The sequence below is a fragment of the Melospiza georgiana genome, chromosome 3 (genome assembly GCF_028018845.1).
Source record: "Melospiza georgiana isolate bMelGeo1 chromosome 3, bMelGeo1.pri, whole genome shotgun sequence".
NCBI classification, from domain to species: domain Eukaryota; kingdom Metazoa; phylum Chordata; class Aves; order Passeriformes; family Passerellidae; genus Melospiza; species Melospiza georgiana.
In genome coordinates, this window is record NC_080432.1 from 102,729,520 (window position 1) to 102,756,815 (window position 27,296).

Here is a 27,296-nt window from a genome sequence, read left to right on the forward strand (position 1 = left end):
ATTACATATATCTTCTTTCTGAAAGTCTTTGCCAAGTGCAAGGTATTATTAGATTAACTCTTCACAAATGAAAGCAGTGTACTTCATCCTTAGAGATGAAAGACCTGAGAAATAATACCCTGGAGTTGTATTTAATGTATATTTGGAAGAATAAACATAAAAAAATATTTCATACCTCAAAAAAAGACTTGCATACTTCCTAAAACATGACCCATTAAGTTGTTAACCAATGCAAAAAGCACAGACCTAATAAAATGGGAAATGCTCTCTCAAAAGACCGTTTCAAGCCATACTGTTTACCTGTTATTTAAACTAAAATTTGCAAATTGTTATACATCATCATTGCAAAGAAGCTGGTGGCCTAAGAACCTCAGGCTAGTTTCCCTCTTGAAAACTATAGAAATAAACACACTGTATTATACTTGTGCAAGCATATGCATGGAGGCCTTTAAAAGACACCAATTAAAAATGTTTGACCTCTGAGTATTAACTTTTCACTAGAAGTGTTTCCTAGAGAAACGGTGGTTTGCTGATAGAAGGGGTTTTCTCTGCAACTTCAGTAAAAGCATCAAGTAACTTAACTCCACAAAATATGTGCATCAGGGTAACTATGACACTAAGTATCTATTTGCTGAACTTACATGGAGAGATGAGCTTTTGTCAACATGCTGAAGTTTTAGTAATTTTTATCCCTCCATATACATTTTGCATGTTCTTAACAGCCTTAATTTGTTAGCTTCATAGAACTATCACTTTTCTCTTTAATATTTGTACTTGGAAGGAGAAACGTTTTAAGTTAAATCCTGAGTCTTAGATAGACTGTCACCTTCTTACCAAATTCTTATTAGATTACTACCTTCCCTGCAATTAAAAACGAAAAAAATCCCATATGTTCCAAAGACATAGCAACAAAGCAAAAAGGAAAGAGGAAAATAGGAAAAACATAACATCAAGAACTGCAAAAACTGTTCTCAAAAGTAAAAAGTAGAAAATAACTGAAAATAGCATTGAAAATATAAGAGCTGCTTCCAACAGAAAGAGAATATGCTACTTTTCATATTCTACATGGGATACAATAAATCACAATAGTCTTAAGCTGCAACAAGATATTAAGTTATACTGCAAGAGTGGCCAGAAGAAATTATTGAAGGCAAAGAAAACTGAACTCACACATTAAGTTGTTAACCAATGCAAAAAGCACAGACCTAATATTATGCAGAGAGCTTTTATTAATCTTCTTCAATGGATAGTTTTGAGAACAGATTAAACAAGCATTTGTAGCTATGGCCTATCAATAATCAATGCTGCTTTGGAATCATGGTCTAGCTGGCTTATTTCAATACAGGAAAATCTATTAATAAAACCTTCTAGTACAGATCTCAACAGTTCCAACAAAGACCAGCTCCAATCTAGTATGATGCTGGGGCTTGATGCCATTATTGAGGACAAGGATTAGAACATTTATGTTCACTCATCAGATTTACCCTAAACAGCAAGGGTGCTTTCTTCTAAAAATGTATTAGGCACATTTTAACTGGAAAGGTACATTTACTGTTTTATTTGAAAGCAAGACAATTTCCCTAACTCCATGCAGTTTAGTTAAAAAGAAAAAAAAAATCAGGAGGTTTTGCTTCTATCCATCCAAAGAGATAATGTGACTGTTTGACATGTCAGGTCTCACAGTGATGAAGTAGCACAAAAATGCCTGAGGCAGCTGAAAGTCTGCATGCTGACACAGTGGTGGCAGGTGTTTCTCTTCATGCATTTGGGAATCTGTGTGATGCACTATATTTTAGCAGATTCCTTGCTATTTCTGGCAGCTGTACATCTCTCCCTGAATACCAGAACATCTGGAGGTCACAGGTATGAAAGTAAAATCAAAGGTACTGGAAGTTATAATGGGAATCTTGCACTTGTGGTAATGTATTTACAAAAAAATAGGAAGTAAGAAAATGGAATAGGAATAGGAAATAGGAAATGAAAAAAGATAGAAACATAGTAACAGAAACTTTTAAGTGTTGCCTCAGTGTAAAAATCCCTCACTGGACTCAACAGAAAACACTTTCTGTGTTTTCTGAAAGTGGAAGCATACCCAAAAGAAGAGACACATACTTGACTAGACAGGGCATAATTGAACTGAAAGCTCCAAAAATATCAACTTACTAACAATTAAATTCCATCAGTTTGTGCCTGTATCATGTCCGTTGAGCTAAACAAAATCTAAGATGGATACCAAGCTATCCACTCAGTGAAGAGTTTGATTAAAGTTGTCTGGAGTAAGAAATCAGGTAGGATATTAACAAAACAGGAAATGTCTTCTTACTTATATTAAAAAGGCACCTGATGTTTTGCTGGTGGTGTTTCTCACCATCAGTGAACGCTAATCTTATGGTCACATCACAACTGCAGGTGTTCAATGAAATAGCAAAAAACATCCTTCAAAGGCTCTTGAAGTCTTTAGACACAGAATTACTCCTGGCAAGGGATCATACTCTAACTCCTGCAGGAAAAAATAAAGCAGCCTACTGAAACACTTCCTTGTCGCTAGATTAAGAGAGACTCTAGGTTTGGATAAATCCAGAACATCTAGGTAAAAGGTTTAAGAAATGCTTTATTTCAGATTTTATGGATAGAACTGAAGATTATTTCTGTCATCTGGTGTCTGAAGAGGAAGTTGAGAATACAGAGATGAAAAGTGAGGAAGACAATGACAGCTGAAGAGGGTGACAGCACCAGAAAGCTGTCAAGTCTGTGAGGTATAAAAACTGAATGCCAATTATAGTAAGATTAACAGGAGAATTTGTAAGAGAAAACATAAGCCTAACCTCCAACAGAAACAAATAATTAGCAGAAACCTGTACTATACAGTGATTACAAATATGTAATAATAATAATAAAAAGGGTTTTATGTAGAGACATGCAGGTCTGCTTTTAGGAGGGACATCTTAGATTATAGATCCCCAAATATTACCAAGATCTACTCTAGCATGACAGCACACCCAAAAACAGGGTAAGACCTTAAGGTCCCAATACCTCACTAGAACCTCAACACACAGTAAAAATCAGCTTAAAGCAGTAGGAACAAACTGTACAGGCAGAGCAGTTAAAAACAATTTTTCTTTATAAGAAGTTTTGGGATATCTTTTAAAATACCCCAAAATTTTTATTACCCTCCCCCATTTTCCTGTCATCATTACACCTTTTCTGCTACTAGTGTTACGAATATTCAAGGTTACTACTGGTAAACTGCCAACACTAGAAGGATATTAATGTGTCTACTAACAGCTAAGCACACTTTTAACACATTTTAACACATCTTTTTCATAACAGGCAGACATAATAAGACAATCAAGAAATGAACCAAAAATGCATTTAAAGGTATTGAGGAAAGGCCACAGAACCATCCAAATTGTATCTTATGCTTATAATACAGGCCACTTTATGCTCACAACTTGCACATTAGTAGAACAAACCAAACTGCTTTACACTTTTGGAGAATTTGTACCACAAAGTACAGCAGGAGAGAAAAACCCCAACCCATAGAAGCAGATTCAGGAAAGAAATGAAGTGTCAAAATAACAAAGGAGGGAAGACTCAAAACATGTCAACTACAGAAAAACAGTCAGAAGAGGTAGAAGCACCACAAAGATTTCACAACCACCTGGTGACAACAGAAAATTTGTTACCAGTCTGCAATCTGTTTTTATTTATACAAAATAATTTTTTAAAAAAGAGGCACACTGTGTAGTGACAACTGGAAGGGAACACAGCCCATAGTGAGGAGCTCTGATATACCCACCAGCAGCACATTCACCTAGCTCTCAAGCACAAAAACCTGGGCACACATTTTGGTCTTCCCCAACTGAATATAAACAACTGGTCACCTTTAAGAGCCAAGTCTGAAAATAATTGAATCAGCCACCACACGGTGACAAGAAGAGCAATCTTCTTCAGATCATTCTGAATTCTTGCAAAATTTACACTTGCAAGTTTTAGTCACTACAACTGAAGACACTTGTTTTGTCTGCCACAGTCTGCACTCATACAGTTTGTGAAAACATAATTGTTTCTCAAGGATTTGCTCATTATCGAATTGCAATGGAAGAGCACAAATCACAATTAAAAAATCATTTTACATACACCCACATGGATGTGAATTCCACTTGATAACAATGAAAATAATGCTCTCTATTGCAGGCTGACAATGGAGAACAGAACTACAATCACACAGATCTAGTACAGATTTATGGTCCAGTCTATAATCCCCTTAAAATTTAAGAATAATTGCACCGTTTCACAGAGCAATCAGCAGCAACACACAAACATATTTATAGCTAATGAAATGCTGCATATAAAATACATCAAAGTACACTTTATTCTTACAAGAGAACAGGTCTATAACATTTTCTGTCAAGGTACAAGGGTCTTGTTTTCCTGTGTTTTTAATAGTTATTCTACACTGTTGGGTTATAAACAATAAAGTATTTCAAACTGAGGTATTTCAAAACGAGATAAAGGACTTGGCTATACAGCTCCCACTTCATTTAATAAGAACAGAATACTTAAATCCATTATTTGCCTTTGAACCTAAGGATCTTTCCACGCTTTACTGCACATTCCTTAGCTTTCATCAGTTTGATTTGACATGAAGCTTATTTCTTGAACACTGTTATCCACTTCATTAAAAAAATAAAAGTTAATTTATGGCAACAAGCTAGGTGACTGCTGGGCTCCAGTGACCACCTGGCAAAACAAAACAAGGACACCAGACCAAGATCTGTGCAGTTATTACATGAGTAGAAACTAAGCAGGAAAAAAAAATAATGTGAAATACTGAGAGAAATACTAAAATATTTCTTCATTACTGAGCTTCTAGATATAAATAAGTGATATATATTCAATTTATATATATAATAAATAACAACTCTCAGTTTCATATATTTGACCAAATCCTTCTTTCATGCATATATTTTCAAAGACTTGATTCCAGAAAGCATGGCAGATAGCTTTAAACTGTTATTTGGAAGACATTTCTGAGATGGCTTTTATATTACATGGTTTTTCTACACCTCGTGTCATGCAGTGCAAGCTAAGTAGCTAAGCCTACTCTCTGAATCACGAATACTATTTTGTGTTAGCCCAAATAAAGGATTAAAACTGCAGAAGAGGCTGGATAAGTATTCTGGCACCACAAGCACAGGTGAACAGATTTAAAAAACGCCTGCTGAACCAGTACAAAAATGCTTGCATAACAACACTTTTTAATACATTAAGCATCTGTTTAGTCCTCTGTTCAAGATTTGAAAAGCAGGATCTTTCAACATTGAACGGCATGTCTCAACCCTCAGAGTTACACATCAGCCTTCAGGCTGCAAAAACAGATACAGCCGTACTACAAATCTTGGTATGGAAGGAAGAGTAACTCGTTTCAAAACAGCATGATTTCTATGTCAGTTTCCACACAACTGATTTGCTTAGTGAGACTTGTTTTGAAAAGGTGCATGGTTAAAAAACGTAGTAAACTTGGGCTTTACAATGGACTTTTGTAACAGTCATTAAAGTAATGAGAAGAATATTCATACTTGTTAAACTTGAAATCAATCAATCAACTCTAGAAGCCACTCGCTAAGAACACGCAACCACGATTTCAGTGATAAATCTGCTTTAGACATCAGTAATCTACTCTGTACATGTCAAGGATGGTGTCTTCATTCCCACCTACCCAACACTACTTCAGTTCAATGAACAGCTCATTCACAAGTCGAGCCGCAGCCAGGAAAGGCACATTTCCACCTCTCAGTGTAAGAAGTTCAGAAAGTAGACACAAAGATAAAATAGACTCAGAACACACTGATCTGAACCAACATAAACCAATCTCTCTGTGCTTAATCCAATGTTTCTGCGCATCAACATGGACATTCTAACCAGGCACAACATGATAAATTTTGACCAGAGGAAAACGAACCTGACATATGAATACCGTATATACAACATAAAATAAAACTATGCTTAAAATATTTAGTAGCAAATCTTCCCGGTTAGTAGGAAGTAGAGCCCAGTTTAATCCAGAAGCGACAGATGCGAAATTAGCATGCTACAATGGCCACCAAGAATCAACTCCTTAACAAACCAGATACAAAATCATAAATAAAACACATTTCAAACTAACCATGTGAATTCACTCTTACTCATTCCACCTTTATATAATTTGCCTGACCATCCATGAATGGGTGACAGTAATGTGCAAACAAACACCATCACTTGTACCAGCCAGACTATTAAACAAAGTAAAGCTACACAAGTAGCGGTTTCTGTGGCCTGAAATATTGGAGAACTTGTTTTATACACTGGGATGCACCCAATGCCATCCAAGAAAGGATATCTAAGAGAAATCAAGGCCATGTATAGACATAGATATGACTAAAATGGTCTGCTTTTTTAGCAGTCCGTGGAGCTAGTACCACAAAGTTTGTTTAGGAACAAATACTCAGCAGGTTCACCAGCTCAGAAGAAACACCTGCAAACAAGCCCTGCCTCAGGAGCAGCCCAAGCCCCGGGAAGCGGGCCTGTACCCGACGGCTGAATAATTACACACAATGGTGCTTCAAACAGTGCCGGCTCCGGAGCCCTCGCCCGAGGTGGGACTGCGCTCCCTTGACAGGGCAAGAAAACGGGGAGCAACACCACAGACCTGTCACCAGCACCACCACCCTCACCTTCCCAGCATGGCAGAAACTCCACTATCCCTCCCGAGCAGGAGGCAGGGAAGGGAGCGGGGGGAGGAAGGGGACACAGAGCAGGAGCCCCGCGCCGAGGGACGCGGGACGGACTGCAGCTCCTGGCCGGCCCCTCGGGGGAGCGGCGGAGCCCCCACCTCCCGGGCCGCCGCCTCCCTCCCTTCGCCCCCAGGGGAGGAGGGGTGTCGGAGCCACGGGGACGGGGGGGCCCCCGGTCCGCCACCGCCAGGAACAAAGGGCCCTTCGATAAGCCGAGCCGCAGAGCACAACAAAGGGGCCTGGAGACCGCGAGAACCGGGGCGGGGGGAGGCGAAGCGGGGGATGGGGATTACGGGCCGGGCCGGAACGGCAGCGGGCGCGGGGGCCACTCCGCCTCAGCCCACAACGCGCGGCGGCGGCGGCGATCGCCCGGCCGGGTCCCGAGCACCGAGTCCCCGCTCCCCCCTCCCGCGCCGGCCGCAGCACCGGGCCGCCGGCTGCGGGTTCCCCGCGGCGGGGGCGGCGCTGGTCCCGCCCGGCGCCCGCGCTCCGGCCTGGCCAAGCTCTCTCTCACACACACATACACACACACACACCCCGCCGGGGAGGGGAGGGAGCGGGCGGGGGCAGGGCACGGAGGAAGGGAAGGGAAAAGGGAAGAGGCGGCCTGACCTGGCAGAGCTGCTTGCAGTACTCGGTGGCCGCCTGCACGGCCGGCTCGCGGCTCTCCCGCAGCCCCGTCTCCAGCTCCAGCAGCCGCTCCCGCAGGCGCCGCAGCTCCAGGAGGTCGCCGCCCGGGCCGCCGCTCTCCCGCTCGGCCTCCTCGTCCGCCATCTTCGCACCCCGCTCCGTCGCGTACGCAGCCCCCCCGCCCCCCTTTCCTCCCTGCCTGCCTCCCCCGGCTCCCCCCGCTCCGCTCCGGGTCACGTGATTACACAATGCCACGTTCCAGGGACGGGGGGTCACGTGCGGAGGAGATGGAGACGCGCGGGAGCGCGCGGCGCGCGCGCGCGCGCACCGCCCGCCGTCCCCCCGCGGCGCAAAGGACTGGGGCCGGGGAGGGGGCGGGGCCTCCGCGCCTCACGTGACGCCACGCCACGCGCGCCAGGGCGCGCCCCCGCGCGGCCACGTGACGGGGCCCTCCCCCGCCCGCGCGGCGACGCGTTTTGGCGGCAAAGCGGCCGCAAATGGCGGCGGCCTCGGGGGCGGTGACGGAGCGCTGGATTGCTCCGGTTTGGCCGCTGATCTTCGAGTTCAGAATCGCGGAATCAATTAGGTTGGGAAAGACCTCTCAGATCATCGAATCCAGCCTATGACTGAGCGCCATGAGATCAACTACACCGTGGCACTAAGGGTCACATCCAATCGTTCCTCTCACTTGAGAGCGCCATATGGCGCGAGCCGCTGCTGGACGGCCGTGGCCCACACCACCGAGGTTTTGTGGCTTGTTGATTACCTCACCTTTCTTCCTTTGCAGGAAGTGTGTTAGCCTCAAGGATGCCACTGAGTTGTCTTCACACCTGGATCATCCTGCTTTCGTAATTGGAAATGGGAAGTGCAGCTTGGCGCTTCAAATGAAGCAGTTGAGATCTGGAGGTTCTGGAGGGCTTTGTTGCCCTTGCATGCTAGGCCAAGCACCCTCTCACACACTGGTGATGTACTCACAATAGTGCCAAGGTCCAGTCATGGACATTGTCCTTCCCTGCATCGACTGAATTAGCTGATGAGACTCCTTCGTCTGTCACAGGTGTTGGAAGTACTGGAGATGGGCCTGAGGCATTGATTCTGGTGAGAAGGAAAACATGGGTCTGATGGACACTGAATTGGCATGGATACATGTTTTGCAGTCTTCTAGGTTGCACTGGTTGACGTGTGTTGATGGCTTCACACTCCTCACACTGCCAGCCCTCATTGAGGAATTGAGGAGGAAATGTGTTACAGCAGCGAGAGCCCTGTCTGAGTTGAACTGAATCATTTCTCATAGCCAGCCAGCACTGTCTTAAACTGGGCATTTCACATCATCTGAAAAATGAGAAACGCCGGTACTTTGCACTGACTTATATTGGGTGTAACAGCATTTTGACTGGAAGAGGCTACCAGCAGACCCCTAATCATGCCTTTCAGTCTTGCACTGATCCAGGTGTAACTCAGTATCCCATACCCACTACCTTATCTTGCATGACCATGGGATTGATTTTATGTTCTCTTTTTTTTTTTTTTGGTCACAAAAAGACAAGTGGCACTGCTTCTTGCACACAGTTGAAAGCTGAGGCGTATGGTGAAATGAATACTAAATCAGAGCTAGGAAGAAAAGAGGTTCTTCCAGAACTGTTAGTTTGCAAGTGTAGACATTCACAGTGAGAGCACTGAATATGCAACATTTTGGAGACAGGTGTGGGAATCTGGTCCAAAAATGGCCACATTTTGGGTCATTGCAGTGAACCCAAAGTGGTATGTTTCTTGTTTTCCATACAAGCGTCCAAGTAGGTATCTTATTTGTGACTTGTAAGCCTGAAACATTTTTAAGTTTCTTGACTTTTTTTGCACAGGAAATCCATTCTGTTACAAGCTGCAGAAGAGAAAACTTCCAGCTTTTCCGTTTAAGGTTAGTGTAGCACCAAGTAAATTTGGTTTGCATGTATCCCTTGCTACCGAACCGCCTGTAATGCAGTTCTTGTCAACCATGCAAATACTAGAAACAATGGCATGAGGACCTGGTTATTCTTTCTCAGTCACTTAATATATCTGCAGGATCTAAAATACGTCCTCCTCTGGATAACTCTGTCCTATACTGTGCCATTTGCAATTATTTTCACTTAAGGGTGAATCACAATACCCCAATTGATAGTCTGTCCTTGCTTTAGCTTGCTGTATTGTTTCTGCCTTGACCAGGGGGTGTCCTGAATTGAGCCCAGGCCAGGAAGGAAGGAGAAGGGGAGTATGGGTTTCTCAATCATGCCAATGGTTAGCACTTGGAGAGGGTAGAGTAAGCATTGTTTGTTTTCTTCTCCTCGGGGTAAAGCCAGAAGTAGCCTGTCCTTCAGTCCTTCAATGCTGCCCTGAAGAGGACTTGCACTTTAACCTCCAAGAGCTTTGTGCAAGGGAGGACTCCTGTCTTTAATCATGACTCACAGGCAGAGAATTGCTAATCTTATGTCTAAGAGACACAGAAAATAATTATTAAGTAGAAGGAATGACCACAAACAGTAGTGAAAAACAAAGGAGTTATTTTTTCTTGACAATAGTGAGAATGTGATGACAGCTACTGATTCAAGTGTGGCAATGGCCTGAGAAAGAGGAAAAGAAAAAAGAGCAACTGCAAGGCCTTGCTATTCATCCTGTATTTGACTCCTGACAGAAGCTACACTATGGTGGATAGAGCTCATGGAAGAGAAGAGCTGTTGCTTAATGTTGACAGGAGAAAGAGATTGTGCAGAGCAGAAGTTCTTTTCAGATACCTGGTTTCCTCATGGGCCTGTGGGGCAGGCTGTGTGACAGTGGAAGAATGTGAATATAAGAGAGAGGAGGCTTACATTGCAGAAGAAGAAACATTGACTGTAATTGTAACTATAGTCAAATAATTCGCTTGCTGTTAAAACAGAAAAATACAGAGAAAAGAGAAGCAGATGAGGAAGATGCATGTATTGGGATGGACAATTAAAGGAGGGATGAAATAAATGAACTCAGCCAAAACAGTCCAAGAACAAAGACTGTGAAGATGGTGAGAAAGAACAAAAAAAGGATGAAAGACTGGAAGGGAAAGGACCTGACTTTTACACCAGTTCAAAGACGGAATTTTTTGTCAAGAAGTCCTGAAAGGCTTGTTACTTGGGTGTGCTAGAAATAAATATTTAAGATAAGGGCTTGTTGCAGTAAGTGCTCCTCACCATCAGAAAGTGCTTTGGGGTTCAATTACACTCTTCCCTGTTCTCTTACTCTTGCCTCTTCCTTGACTGATTTATTATTTCCGCAGCGTGGTGTTTTCCTGGCTCCACACTTTGAATCTCATGTCTCAAAGCTGTCATTTAGAGGAGGCACATCAGATACTCTTTATGGTTTGGGATGCAGGGCCTGGTTAGAAATGCATAAGAGGTAAGGGAGTCTTCATGAGTTGTTTGAATTAGCTTTAAATAATTTAAAAAATTAGTCTCCCACGATTTGATTTTAGGTAGTGGACGAGGGAAATGGAGCAAGTAGCACAAGGATTTTCAGGGGTTAGAATGATGACAGTGAAGAGAGAGGGTTCCAATAGTGACAACAGTGCAGCTTAGACTGTACTTAGCCAGTAGCTGGGAGGAGGACTAACTCTTCCCAGGAGAATGTCATGTTAGCAAGAAACAGCTGTGATATGTGTGTATCACTGGAGCCCTGGCAACAAAACTAGATCTTTCAGGGATAGCAGAAGATATGACAGAATAAAGATTAGGATGGGATCACACAAATATTGAAACACTCAAGGCGTTTGGGAAGTTAAGGGGATTAATGGAGGATTAGAATTTGCAGTGTGATAGATCTTTAAGAAACAAACAGCAGCAGGACAAATAAAGTAGAACTTGTTAGAGTCGTTATTGGGAAAATGTGTCCAAGAACTTCTGTTGGAGAGCATGAAGATGTGCTGGAGATGTTTGGCTTCAAGTCTGGAGGGAAATAGTTTTTAGAAGAATAATTTGGAAAAATACTACTTGGAACAAAAATAGATTGATAACTAAGGTTCTTAATTTCTTAGGTCAAACTTTGAGAAGTTAAGGGAATGAGCTGGTGATGACAAATGCATCTAGGTGGTTGAGAACTTGCTTGTGGAAAAAGTTTGGCAGCTGCCAAATCTCTCTGAAAAAACATATCTGTAATTCAAGTCTCAAACAAGAGCGACAGTCAGTCCCAGCTTGATAAATAGCCACTTCAAAAGGATTATTGGGAACAATCAAAAGCTTGGAAGGAAAGGAACAATATGATTACTTGAAAAATATTAAGAAGGGTAGGAGTAAAGTGAGAATTTTGAGAAGCTCAGCTTCCTTTACAAAGGAAATTAAAGCAGGGGCTAATGAGAAAGAAGATATGAAAAGTTTTCACATTTGAGATGAAAGAAAAGAACCTATCACATAACCCATCTGAAACATCAGACAATCTTTATTCATCCAGGAATTTCCATTAATGGTGTAGGGGAAAAAATGAGCTATAATAATGAAATGTGCTGATGATACACAACAGTGAGACAATTTCAATATGAGAAGGATCAAGACTAGATGACCTTCAGAACCTTAATAACAGAATGGATTAATTTTAATAACACAACATGCAAGGAGACTGATAGCAATACTTTCTGCTGGAGAAGAACCTCATTAGTTGGAAGTAACAGTGGGTAGGATGTGCTCGTTGCATTAGTTGAGGATGACCAAGTCATAGATATAATCCAGCTGCAAAAAAAGTTGCTAAAATCACATGACATGCCAGGTCAGCTATTTCCATTAGATATTGCAGAAAAAAACATTGGTCTCACCTCATCTGAAATGATTTATGCAATTCTGGTCACTATTCTTCAGAAAAGATGAGATAGCACCACAGGAGGTACAGAGAGGACTCAAAGAAAGATCAGTAAACTGGAGAATCTGTTTCATGAGAAGAGAATAAAAATGGTTCATTTAGCCTAGAGAAACAAAAGGTGAAAAGAAGTGTAATTTCAGTCTGGAAACAGTAGAAGTAAGCATTAGTTAGGAGAAAAGCTTTTCAAGCTGAAGGGTGGTAGTGTGTGAAGAAAAATGGGTTAACTGATTACTGAATATGTTCAAATAGACATAGCTGTCATGTTAGACAATAAACAGTGCTATTTCTGAGGCATGTAAGTGTTCCTTCACAAGGTTACAAAAGAAATGTCATGAAAATGGTAGAGTGGTAGATTTGTGCAAAGGGATCTGATAATGAAAATTAATTGCAAATTTAACATAAACTCCAAAAAAGGCAAGAAAATGAATCTTATGTAGTCACATCTTCTTTAATGATACTGCTGCCTTCTGTCAAGGCTGGGTCCACATTCACCTCTATTCAAAATCACTGATATAGGTCTATCTATCACTCAGTGATCAACATGACCTATATGTCTGACAGCAAGAAAAAACCAACTGAGCAGAGTCTCTGCATAAGCTGGGGGGAGAAATGGAAAAAGTTTTTGCAATATCCATTTTCAGGTTGCAGAAAGGAGCAAATTAATGATGAGGGAGGACAGCACATTTGAAAACACAGTCTGGGTTATGGCTTGAGCTGTTTTTTCAGAAGGAAATATTACAAAATATTTTCAGAGCCATCTTAAAAGCAAGGGAGTGGATGTGTTCTCATTTACATAATTTAATACAAACCACAGTGCTAATATCTGTAATTAATGGTGCCTTTCTACCTTTCCAATTGTGTTTTCTGTTTATCATTTTCCTTTGTTCGCTTCCCTGCCTTAGTGCACACTGCCTAAACCCTCAATAGTTTAGTTCTCATTAAGAGAATCTAGCAGAGTTTTAGCTATACCTTAAAAAATTATTAAGAGGAAGAAAGGGTGTCCTGGAGATGGATTTGTTTTCCCATCGTTGTATTCTTTTCTTCATTCTCTTCCCCATTTGGCAAGATTTGGCTTTTCAGTAGGAGGATTCCAAAGAAACACTTTTTTTTTTTTTTTTTGGTGGTTACTTTAATTTTGTGTCTAAGAGCTGAATCTTTTTCATGAGTATGGAGGAAAGGGATTGGGCACTAGGATAGGGCAGTTCTTGTGAACAAGTTAAGGAGGGAGAAGAGAGAGTATATTTAAAATAAAAACATAATCCTGCTAATAGGTAAAGGAAGAATTTACTTTAGGTGTAGGTGTAAGGTCGGTTAAAAGAACATTTTGTTCTTCATGTTGATCTGCATTCTGCATGATTTCTGATTCTTCAGGATATAGCTGTTTTATAACCAGTTAATTACTTAGTGTTGACACCCAGCTCTTTGCTATGATAAAGTGTAAAACTGCTTCTCAAGAGCATGTTTTACAGCAACACATTTATTTAAAAAAATATTTCATTGAATTTTTCAGCAAATTAATATTGAAAGCCTTTGATAAAACATAGATCCCTGTGTCAATAGAAGGAAAAAATGGTACAACCTGCAAATGACAGGAGGAGGAGGAGGTAGAGGGATGGACTTTAAGAAGAGATAGTATAAATGTTCTGTAATCCCTTACCATTCTCTGACTGATGATGAACTACATATACTGCCAGTTACAGCAATATTGATTGCAATCAGATGATAAAATCATTGCACAGAAAAAGAAACCACTGCAGTGAAAATGAAAAGATGGCAATTTAATGAATTCTTGATTAAAAAATGATTTCTTGGAATTAAATCAAAACCTCATTCTTATAGCTAAGAGTTAGTCATGGAAATAACAAAATGCTGAAAAAAATATAGCTAGTTAAGAATTTGTTTCAGACTATGTATTTATCTTCAACAGCCATCCCACACTTTTCATCTACGTTCCTTATGCTACAAATTTTCCTCACTCAGACCCTTAGATTTACTTACAATTAATCCACTGGTATGGTGATGGAGATTCTTGCTGGAATGCATTAACTTCCTCTGTTAAATCCTCCCTCAGGCAAACCTCTTGAAAAATATTTCTTTTGTCTAGTACACACAGTTTAGTAGCTCCTTTCTTACAGTGAGATAGCAATTCTTTTGCAGTGATTTATGCATGCTATTCAAATACAAAACCTGCATTAAATTATGTTACATTGAAAGATCTGAGACGTGCATGCCATTACTTAGGCACCATTGTGCAAGGAAAAATGTGGGTCTGGTCCTGTTGCTGTTCAGGAAAGCAAATCATTGAGATGTGGACTTGCAATGATGTAGCAATACTGGGTAACTTTTGCCTTACAGAGACCAAACAGCCTTTCAGACTCACTGCTGACCATGTACACCTTTAGTATTTTTATTAATCACACAAATTTGTTGTGTGGCATTTCAAAAGATGCAGGCTCAGGACTAACGTGTCTTGTTTAAATGCTTCCCAATCTGAACTGTTTGATTGGATTCACAGTATTCTACTTAAATCCCTGCTGGAAATTCATCTGATCTTTGTTCTTTCTCTAGTTGTCACGGTGGAACAATAGCCACCAAATCTTTTATGGCAGCTTACTACATTTTTGAGTGCCACTATAATACCTCTCCTTGAGCTCTTTATTTCGCAATTTACTGCCTTATTTCTAAGCCGCATAAACCTCATTCCTTCAGCTTTCCTCACAGCTGGTATTTCCTACTTTCCTTGCTGGCATATGTGTCTCTCACCGTCAGTGATGGACTGCAGTTTTTATTTCTTGGAGCGCAGTGTCCAGTGCCCAACTCAGTTCTCCTTTGCTGGCACTTTGCCAGAGCTAAGTGGAATGATTACTGTTTGTGTCATCTATTTTATTGTTGGTTCTAGTTTGTGATCTCCCCCATTGTTTTCTGCCTACACAGTCGTTTCCTAGTCTATATTTAAATTTCTGCCCTCGTTAGATTTCTCTTTCCAGAGTGTTGCCTGGTTTGTATTTTGTCTGATTGATTTTAGGCTGATTCTTCAAGACCCATTTTTAGTGCTATTTCCATCCTTCACAGCACTTTGCCACTTTACCCAAGCTGCTCTCGCTGACTGTGTCAGTGCACTCACATGCCATCACCCAGGCTGTTAAATGGATGTGGGGTATAAAACTGTTCCCAGGATGACGTGCTGTGGGACTCCTCCTGAGAAAGCTTCCCAGAATGACAACAAACCATCAATTACTGCGCTTTGAGAACAATTTTACAAATGCTGTGCACCTACAGGGTTGCTACTTATCTCTGGAATGCACTGATGTGGCTTACTTAGTAAAACGCTGTGTGGAACAATGTCAAAAGCTTGTCATTGTCCTGATGCATCATATCTGCTATTTGCACTTATTTGTTAAAGCAGTTATCCTGTCAGAGCATGAGATTAGCATCAATTGATAAAATTTTTCTCATGACTAACCCATTTCAACTGGTTTTTAATAATTATCATAATCTTCCAGGTACTTACCAATTTTTTATTTAATACTTTGTTCCATTTCAGGGGATAAAATTTAGGTTGACAATATAAAATGCTCTATGTTCTCTATTCTCTCTTCTAAAAATAAGTATTGCATTTATGCTTTTCTACAGTTTGAACCTTCCTTGCTTGCTGTTACTTCTTGAAAACCATCATTAATGATTCAAACATTACTTCAGTTAGTTCTGTGAATATTCATGGTTAATTTCATCTGAGAGCAATCCCTCAACGTGCTAATAGCACCCAGACCCAATACAATTGATCAATGGACCAAGCTACCCCAGGGATAACAGCGCAATCTCCTCAGAGTGTCCGTGTCCACGGGGAGGTTTAGGGCCTCGATGTTGGATCAGGACACCCTGGTGGTGCACCCGCTGCTAGGGGCTCGTTTGTTCAACAATTAGCAGTCCTACATGATCTGAGTTCAGACCGCAGCAATCCGGGTCGGTTTCTATCTCTGATGAACTCTTCCCAGTACAAAAGGGTAGGGAAAGTGAGGCCAATACCACAAGCAAGCCTTTGCCTTAAATAATGAAGACAACTAAATTACTATCACACCACGCCACGTCCAAGAAAAGGACCGGCTAGCGTGGGGCTAGCTCGGAAAATGCAAAAGCCCACTAAGAGCCCACTAAAAATGCAACAACCCCCTAACTTAGCCACCTCTAACTTTTCCCCTCCCTAAGTATCGTGAGATCAAAGGTTGGATCTAAACTTGTACTTGACAATTCCAATACCATTCTGCAACGTGTGTGCTTAGTGTCAAAAAATTGTTGTAATCAGCAAAGCGTGTGCGCTGGTGTACTCCCCGCTCGGCCAGCGTGTAAGTACATGATTAAATGCCTCTGAAATCGGCATGTCGCTGGGACTTGAGACACTGCCGAACTTAGTGAGACTTCACACCAGCGCCTGCTCTGCACACAGTGCAGACTGCTCGCTGGGGAGCGGGTGTGATCGCTGCCCTGGGCTGTGTTGAACGCTGCTTGCTGTGGGGTGCTGTCCCTGAGCACGGCGGCGTGGCTGGGAAGGGCTGTTGGCGGCTGGGGAGCGGGTGTGATCGCTGTTTGAATGCCGCTTGCTGTGGGGTGCTGTCCCTGAGCACAGCGGCGTGGCTGGGAAGGGCTGTTGGCGGCTGGGGAGCGGGTGTGATCGCTGTTTGAACGCTGCTTGCTGTGGGGTGCTGTCCCTGAGCACAGCGGCGTGGCTGGGAAGGGCTGTTGGCGGCTGGGGAGCGGGTGTGATCGCTGTTTGAACGCTGCTTGCTGTGGGGTGCTGTCCCTGAGCCCAGCGGCGTGGCTGGGAAGGGGCGCTGGCAGCGCAGGGGAGCGGGTGTGATCGCTGTTTGAACGCTGCTTGCTGTGGGGTGCTGTCCCTGAGCACAGCGGCGTGGCTGGGAAGGGCTGTTAGCGGCTGAGGAGCGGGTGTGATCGCTGTTTGAATGCCGCTTGCTGTGGGGTGCTGTCCCTGAGCACAGCGGCGTGGCTGGGAAGGGGCGCTGGCAGCGCAGGGGGGCGGAGGCGCGGCTGGCTGCTGCGGGGCGTGCCGGCCTCGCCTCAGGCGCCGGGCCCTGCCGGTGGCCGCGGGCCCATCGATCGTGCCCGCTCCGCCCGAGCGGGGAAAGCTGTGCGGAGGCGCCGGCAACGTGCCGATGCTGAGTACAGCAGCAACCCGGTGTTGCGGGGACTCCCGTGACAAGCCTCGCTCCTCAGCCGAGCACAGTAATTCAGATGTGCCGAGTCTCTGCTGCTTTTGTGGCTGAGCCGGTGTGTTAATACGGGGCCATATCACAGCGGTGGTATCCTGGGGCCGCTTGGTGCCTGCAGAATGCCTCTGGATCCTCTGCTGATACCTGCCTTGGCGTTTTTAAACCTGTTTTCAGAGCCTTGGTGCCTGTAGTGATGCTCTGACAAAAACTGTAGTGATTGAAATAGGGAGTAGATAGAGTAAATTTAGGTGGGCCGCTAAAAGGTGAAGTTTTAGTATTTTGGGGCTTGTTGTGAACCTTATCTGGCCAAATGCAAGAATCTGAAGTGCAGCTGCACATGTTTATATCTGAGATAGATGTCTAGGTTCCCCTTATAACCAAGGAGATTGGCAAATTTGTCTTGACCTGAGATAGTTGACAAAAATAGGTCTAAAAGCGCCTTTCCCCCCACTTTTGATTCTGAGGGAGTCTAGAAACTCAGTTCAGGTGTCTGTCTGGAATTGCAGTTGCCTCTGTCTGATGAGGCAAATCTCAGGTTCATTCAAGTAAACTTTGCAGATTATGTGTAGCCATAGATCCATTCCAAATGTGGTAAATAATGAAAGTATCAGTTGATATCCATGCATGCTTTTTGCCCCCCCTAATTTCCTTCCCTACACTTTCCTCTGCATTCAATTTTATTTTGTTAGACTTTCATTTGCTAGACTGATGAATCACTTACTTTATGGTTAGCACTTGCTCATTCCTTGTTTGTAACTGGCACTGATCACAACTTTGTATGTAGGATTTGGTTGAGTGGGAGGGAAAGCATGTGCATAGGATTCATATTTCTTTTTGGAAACATTTGCTAGACCACCACCAAGAAACTTGTAACCTAGTACTGTGACCCAGTTCACTGCAAGATGAGTGACTCCAACATAAACTGATGGTAATCACAGAGGACTCTTTTATACACCCCAGGAAACTGAACTCATCACTCACTACATTCCCTGTCCTCCCTGTTTGAACTGAGCAGTTCTGCAAGTTGTGTTCTGAGGAATACTAATCATATGTTTGTGAGTAATTCATGATTTGCTTAATATAGGTTTTTAAAGCATACTGCTATGGATGTCAGTCTGAAAAAGTTGCCAAGAATGTTTCTTCCTCTGTTTTCTCTGCACATTAAAGCAGCATTGGTGGAAGACTTAAAGCAAATAGCCAGGAAACTGTTAAAACACAAAGATATTGGCACTGAGCTTTACTTTTCCCTGTCAGAGTGAGCTGATTTCACACACACAACCCTTTAAACCAATAAATCAATGGTAAACTCATGACCTTATTTGCTGTAATGAATCACTTGTATTGCTGTGTTCTGCAGCATATCAAACAGCAGCAAATCTGGCCAGTGCACTCTGCCTGGTTCAGTGCTGCAGTGAAGCTCTGTTTAAATTAAAAATGTATGTTTCAGCTTGACAAGGCCTATCAAATGTTAACATTTGTTTCCTAGTCATACTTTGCTTGGTAGTATTTGGTCCTAGCCAGTAGAAGTAGCAAAACTGTACTGTCTCTGAATTTCCCACCTAATATCTAGGTATGGCTTTTAAAATGGTTTTTTTTTTTTTTATACAAAAAAAAAGTAAAGAATATTAGAAGAAAAAAAATTACAATCAATTAACAAGTGGTGACATTGAAATATTCTTATTAGCTTGCTAGCCAAACGGTCTGATTGCCTTCTTAGAGTAGCATGTAGTTCACTCTCAGATATCAACATCATGAGGCTGGAGCTGAAGGTTCATTTTAAAGATTTTGTATGCCAGCATGATTTTTTGCCAGTCTGTAAGTATCTGCCTCTACTTAAGACTCTACAAGCTGACAATCTTCAATACATATTTTTATGATTTCAAACCTGATATTGTTAAAGGCATTTTGTGTCAGTCTGTGGACTTGTCTATGTCTATCTGACTCTAGGTCCTAGTGAAGTTACTCCTACCTGTGAATAGCTGTGGGAAGATGACTACATTCCTGAAAGTCTGCTGCACTTGCAGCACCATCCTTTCAAAGGATACAGAGCATTCCCTTCTCAGTATCAAGCAAGCAGAGTGTTGGTCTGTAGTTGTTATACTGTCTAGGACCATACCTCATGAATAAAAATAATTTGGATAAAAGGATAGCCTTTGCTTCAGAGAATTTTCAAGCTAAGTACCCACTGAAACAAAAGGTTACAAAGAACACAGACAAAGAGAAAGAATCTGGGAGGCAATTAGCAGATAAGATCAATCCTCACTTTCCTCCCCTTTCTAACCTCCAGGATATGTTGTGGGAAGTTACAGAAAACTACTTACAGCATGTCTCTTAGGTTATCTGACTGCAAAAGAAAAACATGATTATATTCATTCCAGCAAATTAGACAAAACATTAAAGATGCTTGGCACTGGATCTAGTTCATTGTGAATATCTTTAAAAATGGGCATGACTATCCAAGCCAGCTCTCTAGACCTGAGTGTAAGCAGTGGAGCAAGCAATTGTAGGGCATCACCTATTTTATTCTAAGGTGAGAGCTGACAGCCCATGCCTGTGTCTTTCAACTGACTGCCAGAGCAGCCAGCATGGACATTGCCCATGTGTACTGCAGATGTCTAAAGCTGAGGGGATTTGAATCCCACTCTGGTAGCTTTTTTCCTTCTGTGCACTTGTGCAAGGGTAAAATATCAATAATCTATACTTCTTGACAGTTTACTACTGAAGCGCACCCAGAATGTTGCAGGAACAAAGTAATTCCTGAGTGTTGAAGCAGGGAGTGATCTCCTGAAGCATTTCTTACTGTATTTCTCATGTCTGAAAAGAGGAGACACACACCATCTAGACCATCTGATCGGGAGACTTTATTCTGTCATTTCATTTTGTGTTCTAACTTACCTTAAGAAATAGTGTGGATCACAAAATAATATAAAATAGCAGCTTTAAAACTTTTCTGGTTTTCAGACTGCCTTCCCTGCCTTCTCCCTCCTCTAAAATTTACAGCTTAGACCTTTATAGTCTACTTAGATAGACATTTAGCCTAAACTTGAGATATAAATTTAATGAATTGCTGTACCCTGAAGACAGCCATGCAGTATTGTTGGCAGCAAATGCTTACTGTTCTGCTATGTGAGAATGGCTAAATTTCAACAATGTGGGAAATAAACTCTAAATATCTAAAGCACTGTATGTTCTATTTTGAAGCGTTATTATCTAAATGTAAGCCCTTTTTATTTCTGATAGACAACTGTACGGAGGTGGGCAACACTGGCCCACTTTGCTTTCCAACATGGCATTAATTAGAACTCTCTAGCCCATTTTCCATGTGCTGACTCACACCAATAGCCAAATACCATGTCTAATTTCCTTTATTACTTGCTCTGATAGTCTCTGGCAGAAGTGAAACAAATGCTGTGTGCAGTTCCTCCAGAGGGCAGGTGGCTGTATGGAGGGATAGCTTAGACGTGATCAGAAGAGACCACTGTGAGTGAGGGAAATGATCTGCTGCACTATGTAGACCTAAGGCCACATCTGAAAATTCTGGTGAAGCCCAGAACATCAGTTTGACATCTGATGTGTTAAGAAAAATGCCCAAGTGGGTTGAACAGAAGGAGTTTAGGGGAAGGACTTTAGTCCCCCAAAGCCAGTATGAAGTGGTGACTCTCCAGGGCAGGGGATCATTATCTGCTTGTTCTCTCTGTGGGTTTCTTAGGTGCTGCTGCAATATGGAACTGAAGTATGGTGAGTTTTTTATTCAGCCAGATTACCTGGCAGCCAGTTTTCTCTGTGCAGGGACAGTAAGAGAGGGTAACAGCAACCTGGTAGTGACCCTCTTGGTGATGTGATAGAAAGAACTTCTTTCTAGAACTTTCTTCAGAAGCTTTTTCCCAGGTAAGTTTCTATGTCAGTGCATTTTTTTATTATCAGCAATGTAGGCTGTTTCTTGCTTGCTGCAATTTGATTGGAAGTTGAGGAACCTGCACATTTTTTCTGCTTCCGTTTCTAAATCAAGAAATACAGTTCTATGAAATGTGAAAGCAATTAATAATATAAACCTCTACTAATAGAAGAGGTGATACAGTGAGCAAATGAAAGCATTCAGATCTGGGACTAGAAAAGGATAATAGCTAATTGTCTGAGCAATTATTACTGTATAAGATAATGGGAGTTTCTGAAATAGCTAGTTGTATAAATGAGACATCCTGCATTATTGATCAGGCTTCTTTGTTTTAGCTGCACTAGAGACATACATTTCAATTTTACATGGCTATTTATCAAGTCTAAACCTCACGTGCAATGATGCACTTTTATGGTTTGGGGTGTATGTGTGTTTTGTGGGGTTTTTTTCAAGAAAAGGGAGAAATGTTGAAATATGTTTAAAGTAAGGCAGCATCTCTCATGGGCTATCCTTGTGGGGCTACCCTTGTGGTTCAGGAGCATATTCATTGACATAATTGGTTTGATCAGTAGTCTATTCAGTCCAGTGGTTTACCTCTGTCTGATAATAAATAATAAAAGTAATTACTGTTTCAGGAGTCTAACAAACCTGTTACTTCAACTTAGCAGCATTATACATCACAGGAACAGACCTTCCTGACCTTGTAATCTCGTTTAGTCATCATATGAGGTGTAGTTACTTATATTAATTTAAAGTAGAGAATAAGAATATTGACATGCAATCTCTGAAGCCCTTGAAGTTAAACCTGCATGTTAATGACATTTTGTTTCCTGTCCCACAATGCTGTGAGAATTGTAATATTATCTATTCTAAATTTGCTCAAAGGAATTGGATTTCAAATAAACCTATTAATAAAAGAAGCATGAAAACAGAGCTAAACAAGAGTCATCATCCTATTAGTACTCTATGTTGCCTAATAACAAGCAATGATTAAACATTTTGACCTTGAAAATCGCAGTAAGAAAGGGGAAAATATATTTAGTTCTTATAATCTTTCTGATTTTCTTCAGTGGCATAGTTTTTACTTAGCTTGCATGAAGTAATGTTTATTGCAGGTATTTCTGAAGTGCCATGGTCTGTAATATTAATTCCATTAAGAACAGACAAAAAAAATATTAGTGAACCCCCTTCACACTATGGTTTTAGAACAGGAGAGGCTTTTCAGTCAATTATTTATGTGCAATAAGTACTGAAAGACTTATTATCTCAGAATAATCAATGTTTGGCTGAAACTTGAGAACACTAATAGCTGATCTTAAAAGTCTTGATCCAGTGTCAATTGAAATAATGGCAGAACTCCTGTCAATTTTAAACAAAGGAGGCAGAGGCCAAGAAGTATTGCTTTGAGAGATAATTTTAGATAATCTGTAAAAGAATAGAAAATTTGACTTTCACTCTTTGCATAATACAGTATGAAGTATTTTAGCAGAGGGGACCTCCTAATGATGTGTATGTATATTTTCTGTTGCCTTGGGGGGCCTTTTTTACAGATATAAATGTATATATATATATATACATGTATGTGTATATATACACACACATGTATGCACTAAGCTAGTGTTACTGTCTCTGGGAATAAACTGATGGCAGCTAAAAAAATTAGGATCAAACTGACAAGGAGTAGGGAGACTCTGTGGAATGCTGAAATACCTGCATATCTCTTTATTGAACACTCAAGTGACTTCTTTTGTTCCTTGAATACCCAGCAAATATTTTCTCTTCAAGATATGCTGTCACTCATTCTAGTTGTTTGATCTCTTCAGCTGTCCTGATAATTTGGTTAAGTCGGTGTGGAGTGACTTGGGATATGTGGGATTTTCTCTCCTCCTAGGAATGTCTGGAAGATAGCATAAGAAATGAAGGAAGTGACACCCAAAATGCAAAAGATAGTACCAGTGCTTCAGGATGCCTTCTGGTGCAGGCTCTCACTTGTGGGTGCTGTGTCAGCCTGTAGGGCAGGGCTGGACAAAGATATCAAGGAGGCATTTGAAGATTGCAAGGGAGAAGGAAAGAGGAGTTTCTGGCATCTGCTGAGCTGATTCCATTCTCTCAGATGGAAGACTGCTCTTTTCTGATTTTGCACAAGTGATGAATGGTGAATTTTGGCTGCATTTGGAGGAAATTCTGAAATGTAATTTAATTATTATTGAAAAAAAATATATCCTCCAAAGCTCAACCTGCTTGTCCATCCAAGCCAAAAATGCTATCAAAATTTCATTTTAAAGGTTTTTCCTTCTCATTTACTTGTCAGCAGGGATTGGGAAGACCATTAAAGAAGGCAGGGATGAGCACAGCAGTAATTAAAACCCAAAAGTTATGTGTGTGCTCTACAGTATTTTCTGCTGGGGTATGGAAAACCTTTATTTAGGTATTACCCTTAATAAAATAGGCAGATTCTGTTTAACAGCGCTAGTATGTAAACACACTTGGAGGTGTGTTTCTGTTTATTGATAGAGTGGACTTATTTTTTAATAGAAGCATTTGTTTTCTGAAGCAAGAGAGCCCTTTCCCAGTCTTTTACAGACAGTGCTGGGTGCCAGTGCTGAGTGGCAGAGTAGAAAATCTTTCCTCTAGCAAGCAAGAGGCAGCATCAGGAGGCAGCGTGCAGATAAGCAGATATCACTAAGTAGGGAAGTAGGACAGATACCCTGAGACAGCATCTGGCAGAGCAAGGCAGGAGACGTGAGCTCTCCTTTCCAGAGACAGCCAGAGAAGGAGCTGTAGGGACCCAGCTCCTAGAAAAGAGCCAAAAGTTCTGCAGACTCATAATGTTCTGAGCTCATGCTGATTTCAGCCTTAACAAGTGCTATATTCAGTGTCATGTATGTTCCTTAATAGTCCCAGCTCAATTTAGGAACACACTGGCCTCAAAGAAACTTGAAAATTTTAGCAATTTGTTGCATTTTTCTAGTGCAGAATGGCAAAATACTGATCTTGGCAAAGCATATTCGATGGTCTAGTTTGGGGTACATATTTACCTCTATTTTCATCCATGTGCTTGTACAGGCCATGAAATCATGATATCAGTGTGGCAAAAATACTTGCGAGAGTATCACTAAGGGATTTAATAAACTAGAGGGTGCCCTCTCCCCCTCCAAAACAGTGAGCCACTTTCTCTCATTTCTCATTCAGTCACACATTAAGACAGATTTGACCAAGTATTTTTAGTTGGAGATTTGGAGCGGCTAAAGTAAGAAATCCTCTTAATAAATATAGGAGCTTTTTTTAAACTATCTTTTATGCCAGTGTAATTCCATTGACTTCACAAGATTTTTTCCTAATACATTCTCATAGGGAAAGAGTAGCAGGTTGTGGGTTTATTTTTTTTTTCACTGTGGGGATAACATTGTCACTGTGCTGGAATCCTTCTCATGAAAGAAACGTTTTGCATAGCTTTTGCTTTTTACTAGTAGAAGATTTGCTACAATTCATAGGAAAATATATTTAATATACCATACAAAGTTTACTTATTTTCATTGTTATGAAAACAGTTTTCTGGCTTTTACAAGCCATCCTGGCTTTCCCAAAGGACTGCAAGCTGAGGTGAGTATGAAATGGGCAGGACAGAAGCACTCCATAAACTTCAGCAATTTTCATCAATTTGCTTTGAATGACAAGAAATATTAAGCGTCTCTCTTCCAGAGAAGCACTTCTCAATAAACTATGTTTACCAATAGCTCTCAGATTTCAGCTGTATGTTTTGTTATTAAATGAAACAAAAACTGTGGGGAGAGAGACCTTTTAAAAATTCATTTATCTTTTATTAGACCAGCACACATTAAAAAAAACAAAACAGACAAACTTACAGGTGTAGAAATCAGTCTTCAGTTGTGGAACAGGAGCCAATTTCAAGCCAAGCGTAGGCTAGGGACAATTGTTTTGAGTTTAACTTTGTTACAGTGATGAGTTGAACAAATAGAAGAGAAAAAGGTGTCTGACACCTTGAAGCAGATGAGGTTGTTAGTGAAGGCAGAGGTGATAAAGGTTGCGATAAATGTGTCTGAAATAGCAAATGGAGTCTGGGGGTGTTGTTGTTATTAAGAAGAGAGTCAGGGCAAGGGAGAAGAAAACCAAAGAGCAGAAATCTACTGAGGTGCAATTCGCCAAATCCAACTATACAATAAACTTGTTGTAAGAGAATGATTGTTTTGTGAATAAAAGCCTCATTTTCATAGGAACACGAGAAGCTGCAGGGGGTCTCTTTCAATATCCCATCTCCATCAGTGTGTGACACAAAGCAGGTCCTTAAAAGGTAATTTTAAGCCTTTGGGCGTTTAAGAATTTTTTTAAACTATGAAACATTTGTAAATCTCTCCGGGTAGAACAGTGATCAGTCCAAGGCAGCTACCCTGGGCTCTCAATGATGAAAAATAGGCACACGGTAAAAGTGGCTTAATCTTGCACTGAAATAGATGTTTAGGGCTATTTCTCTGCACTGTCTGTAGGGGCAATCCAGTGTGAGTAACCAGGGTTTAGGTACTTCACTTCTGCAGCGAGCTTTTACATCTGAAGTGAACCTCCCTCAAGTCTCCAGGACTTGGAAACACAGCAGGGTCTTGAGCACGGACCCAAGGCTGTTTGCATCGCCAGGGGCTGTTCCCAAAAGGGACCTGAATGTTGGCCTCCCCTTTGGGAAGAGGAGGGGAGACATCCAATGGATGCGAGCCGGGCTGTACTGCTTGGCCTCGGTGCCAGAAGGCAGAGTAAGACCCGTCCTATTTAGCCAGCTCTACACAGACTCTTGACACTTGAAACTGAGGATTTACAAGTCTCTAACCTGCACTCTGATGCAGTTTTCAGAAGTCCCTCCATTGCATTAGCTTTATTCTGAAAACAAGATAAGATCCTGCAAGAAATTGTACCTTTACAAAGGTGTTCCTTCTACATTTTTATGTTTATCCATGCATTCATTTTATGGGCATTCAATTCAAATGGGGAATTTACAAACTAACATTTCTTTTAAGTGTTTGTGTCAATCACTGTTCCACTTTTTTTAATTCTCTGCTAAAACAATGCCATTCCTATAGTAGTGTTTTAATAATATATTTTTAATAATATTCCCCAGTTAAAAAAGAAGTGTTAGAAAACATTAATTTGTTCTTTTTTGAAAATGAGCTTCTATTAATTGAAAACTGTAGCAAAAAGTGGATGTTTAGTGTTTCTGTTCCCCCAGAAACTCATACAGCACTGACTTTGTGCTCTCAATCTGACCTTTTTTTCATTATATAAGAAAAAGATAATCCTTATGAAAGTCAGGTTGAAGATAAGATCAGCATGGTGGGCTGGTAATTACATAAAGTGATGTTCAGTCATTAGAGAAATTGTACAGTTGATCCAATGGCTTAGATGTGGGCGAGGAATATGATCTAGCTGTTACTGGTATAAAAGAAAGGTGCAACTTTTTCATACATCAGTTTTGGCAACTTACCACCAAGCATTGAGGACAGCTCATCTTCAAACACCATCCTGCAGTTTCTCTCATTTATTCTTGTTGAACAAGGGAGGTAATATATTTTTATTTTTTCATTACTGTTACAGAGGAACAATTGCATATGTTTTGACATTCTCTTTTCATTCTTTTCCAGAAGTTTCCTCCTCCTGCCATTCTGTCAAAGTTTTTGCTTTGAGCATTAACTTAAAAGTTGTTTTGGGACTAAAACATCAATGCTTAGAGTTAAGCTTACTTTATAAGTAAGAGAAAATGAGGCTCTAGAATTAAATTGCAGCTAAACATTGATGATTTTTGATTTTGGATTGGGTCCCAAACTTCTTCATTAGTAACTTTGTGTTTTTCTCCTTCTCAATGGTGGCAACTGATGTCAAATATCAAACACTACGTAACCTGTGGTATTAGAGCAT

The 27,296-nt window shown here is 41.2% G+C and overlaps 1 protein-coding gene across 1 annotated transcript in view; it reads right to left on the reverse strand.

Moving 5' to 3' along the window:
• Positions 1–7,565, reverse strand: part of ZNF292 (zinc finger protein 292) — a 48,648-nt gene extending 41,083 nt beyond the window's left edge. The window contains exon 1 of the mRNA XM_058019624.1: positions 7,389–7,565. Coding sequence (XP_057875607.1) covers positions 7,389–7,550 — 162 coding nt within the window. The 5' untranslated portion in view covers positions 7,551–7,565. The remainder of the gene's footprint in view (positions 1–7,388) is intronic.
• Between the last annotated feature and the right edge of the window lie 19,731 nt (positions 7,566–27,296).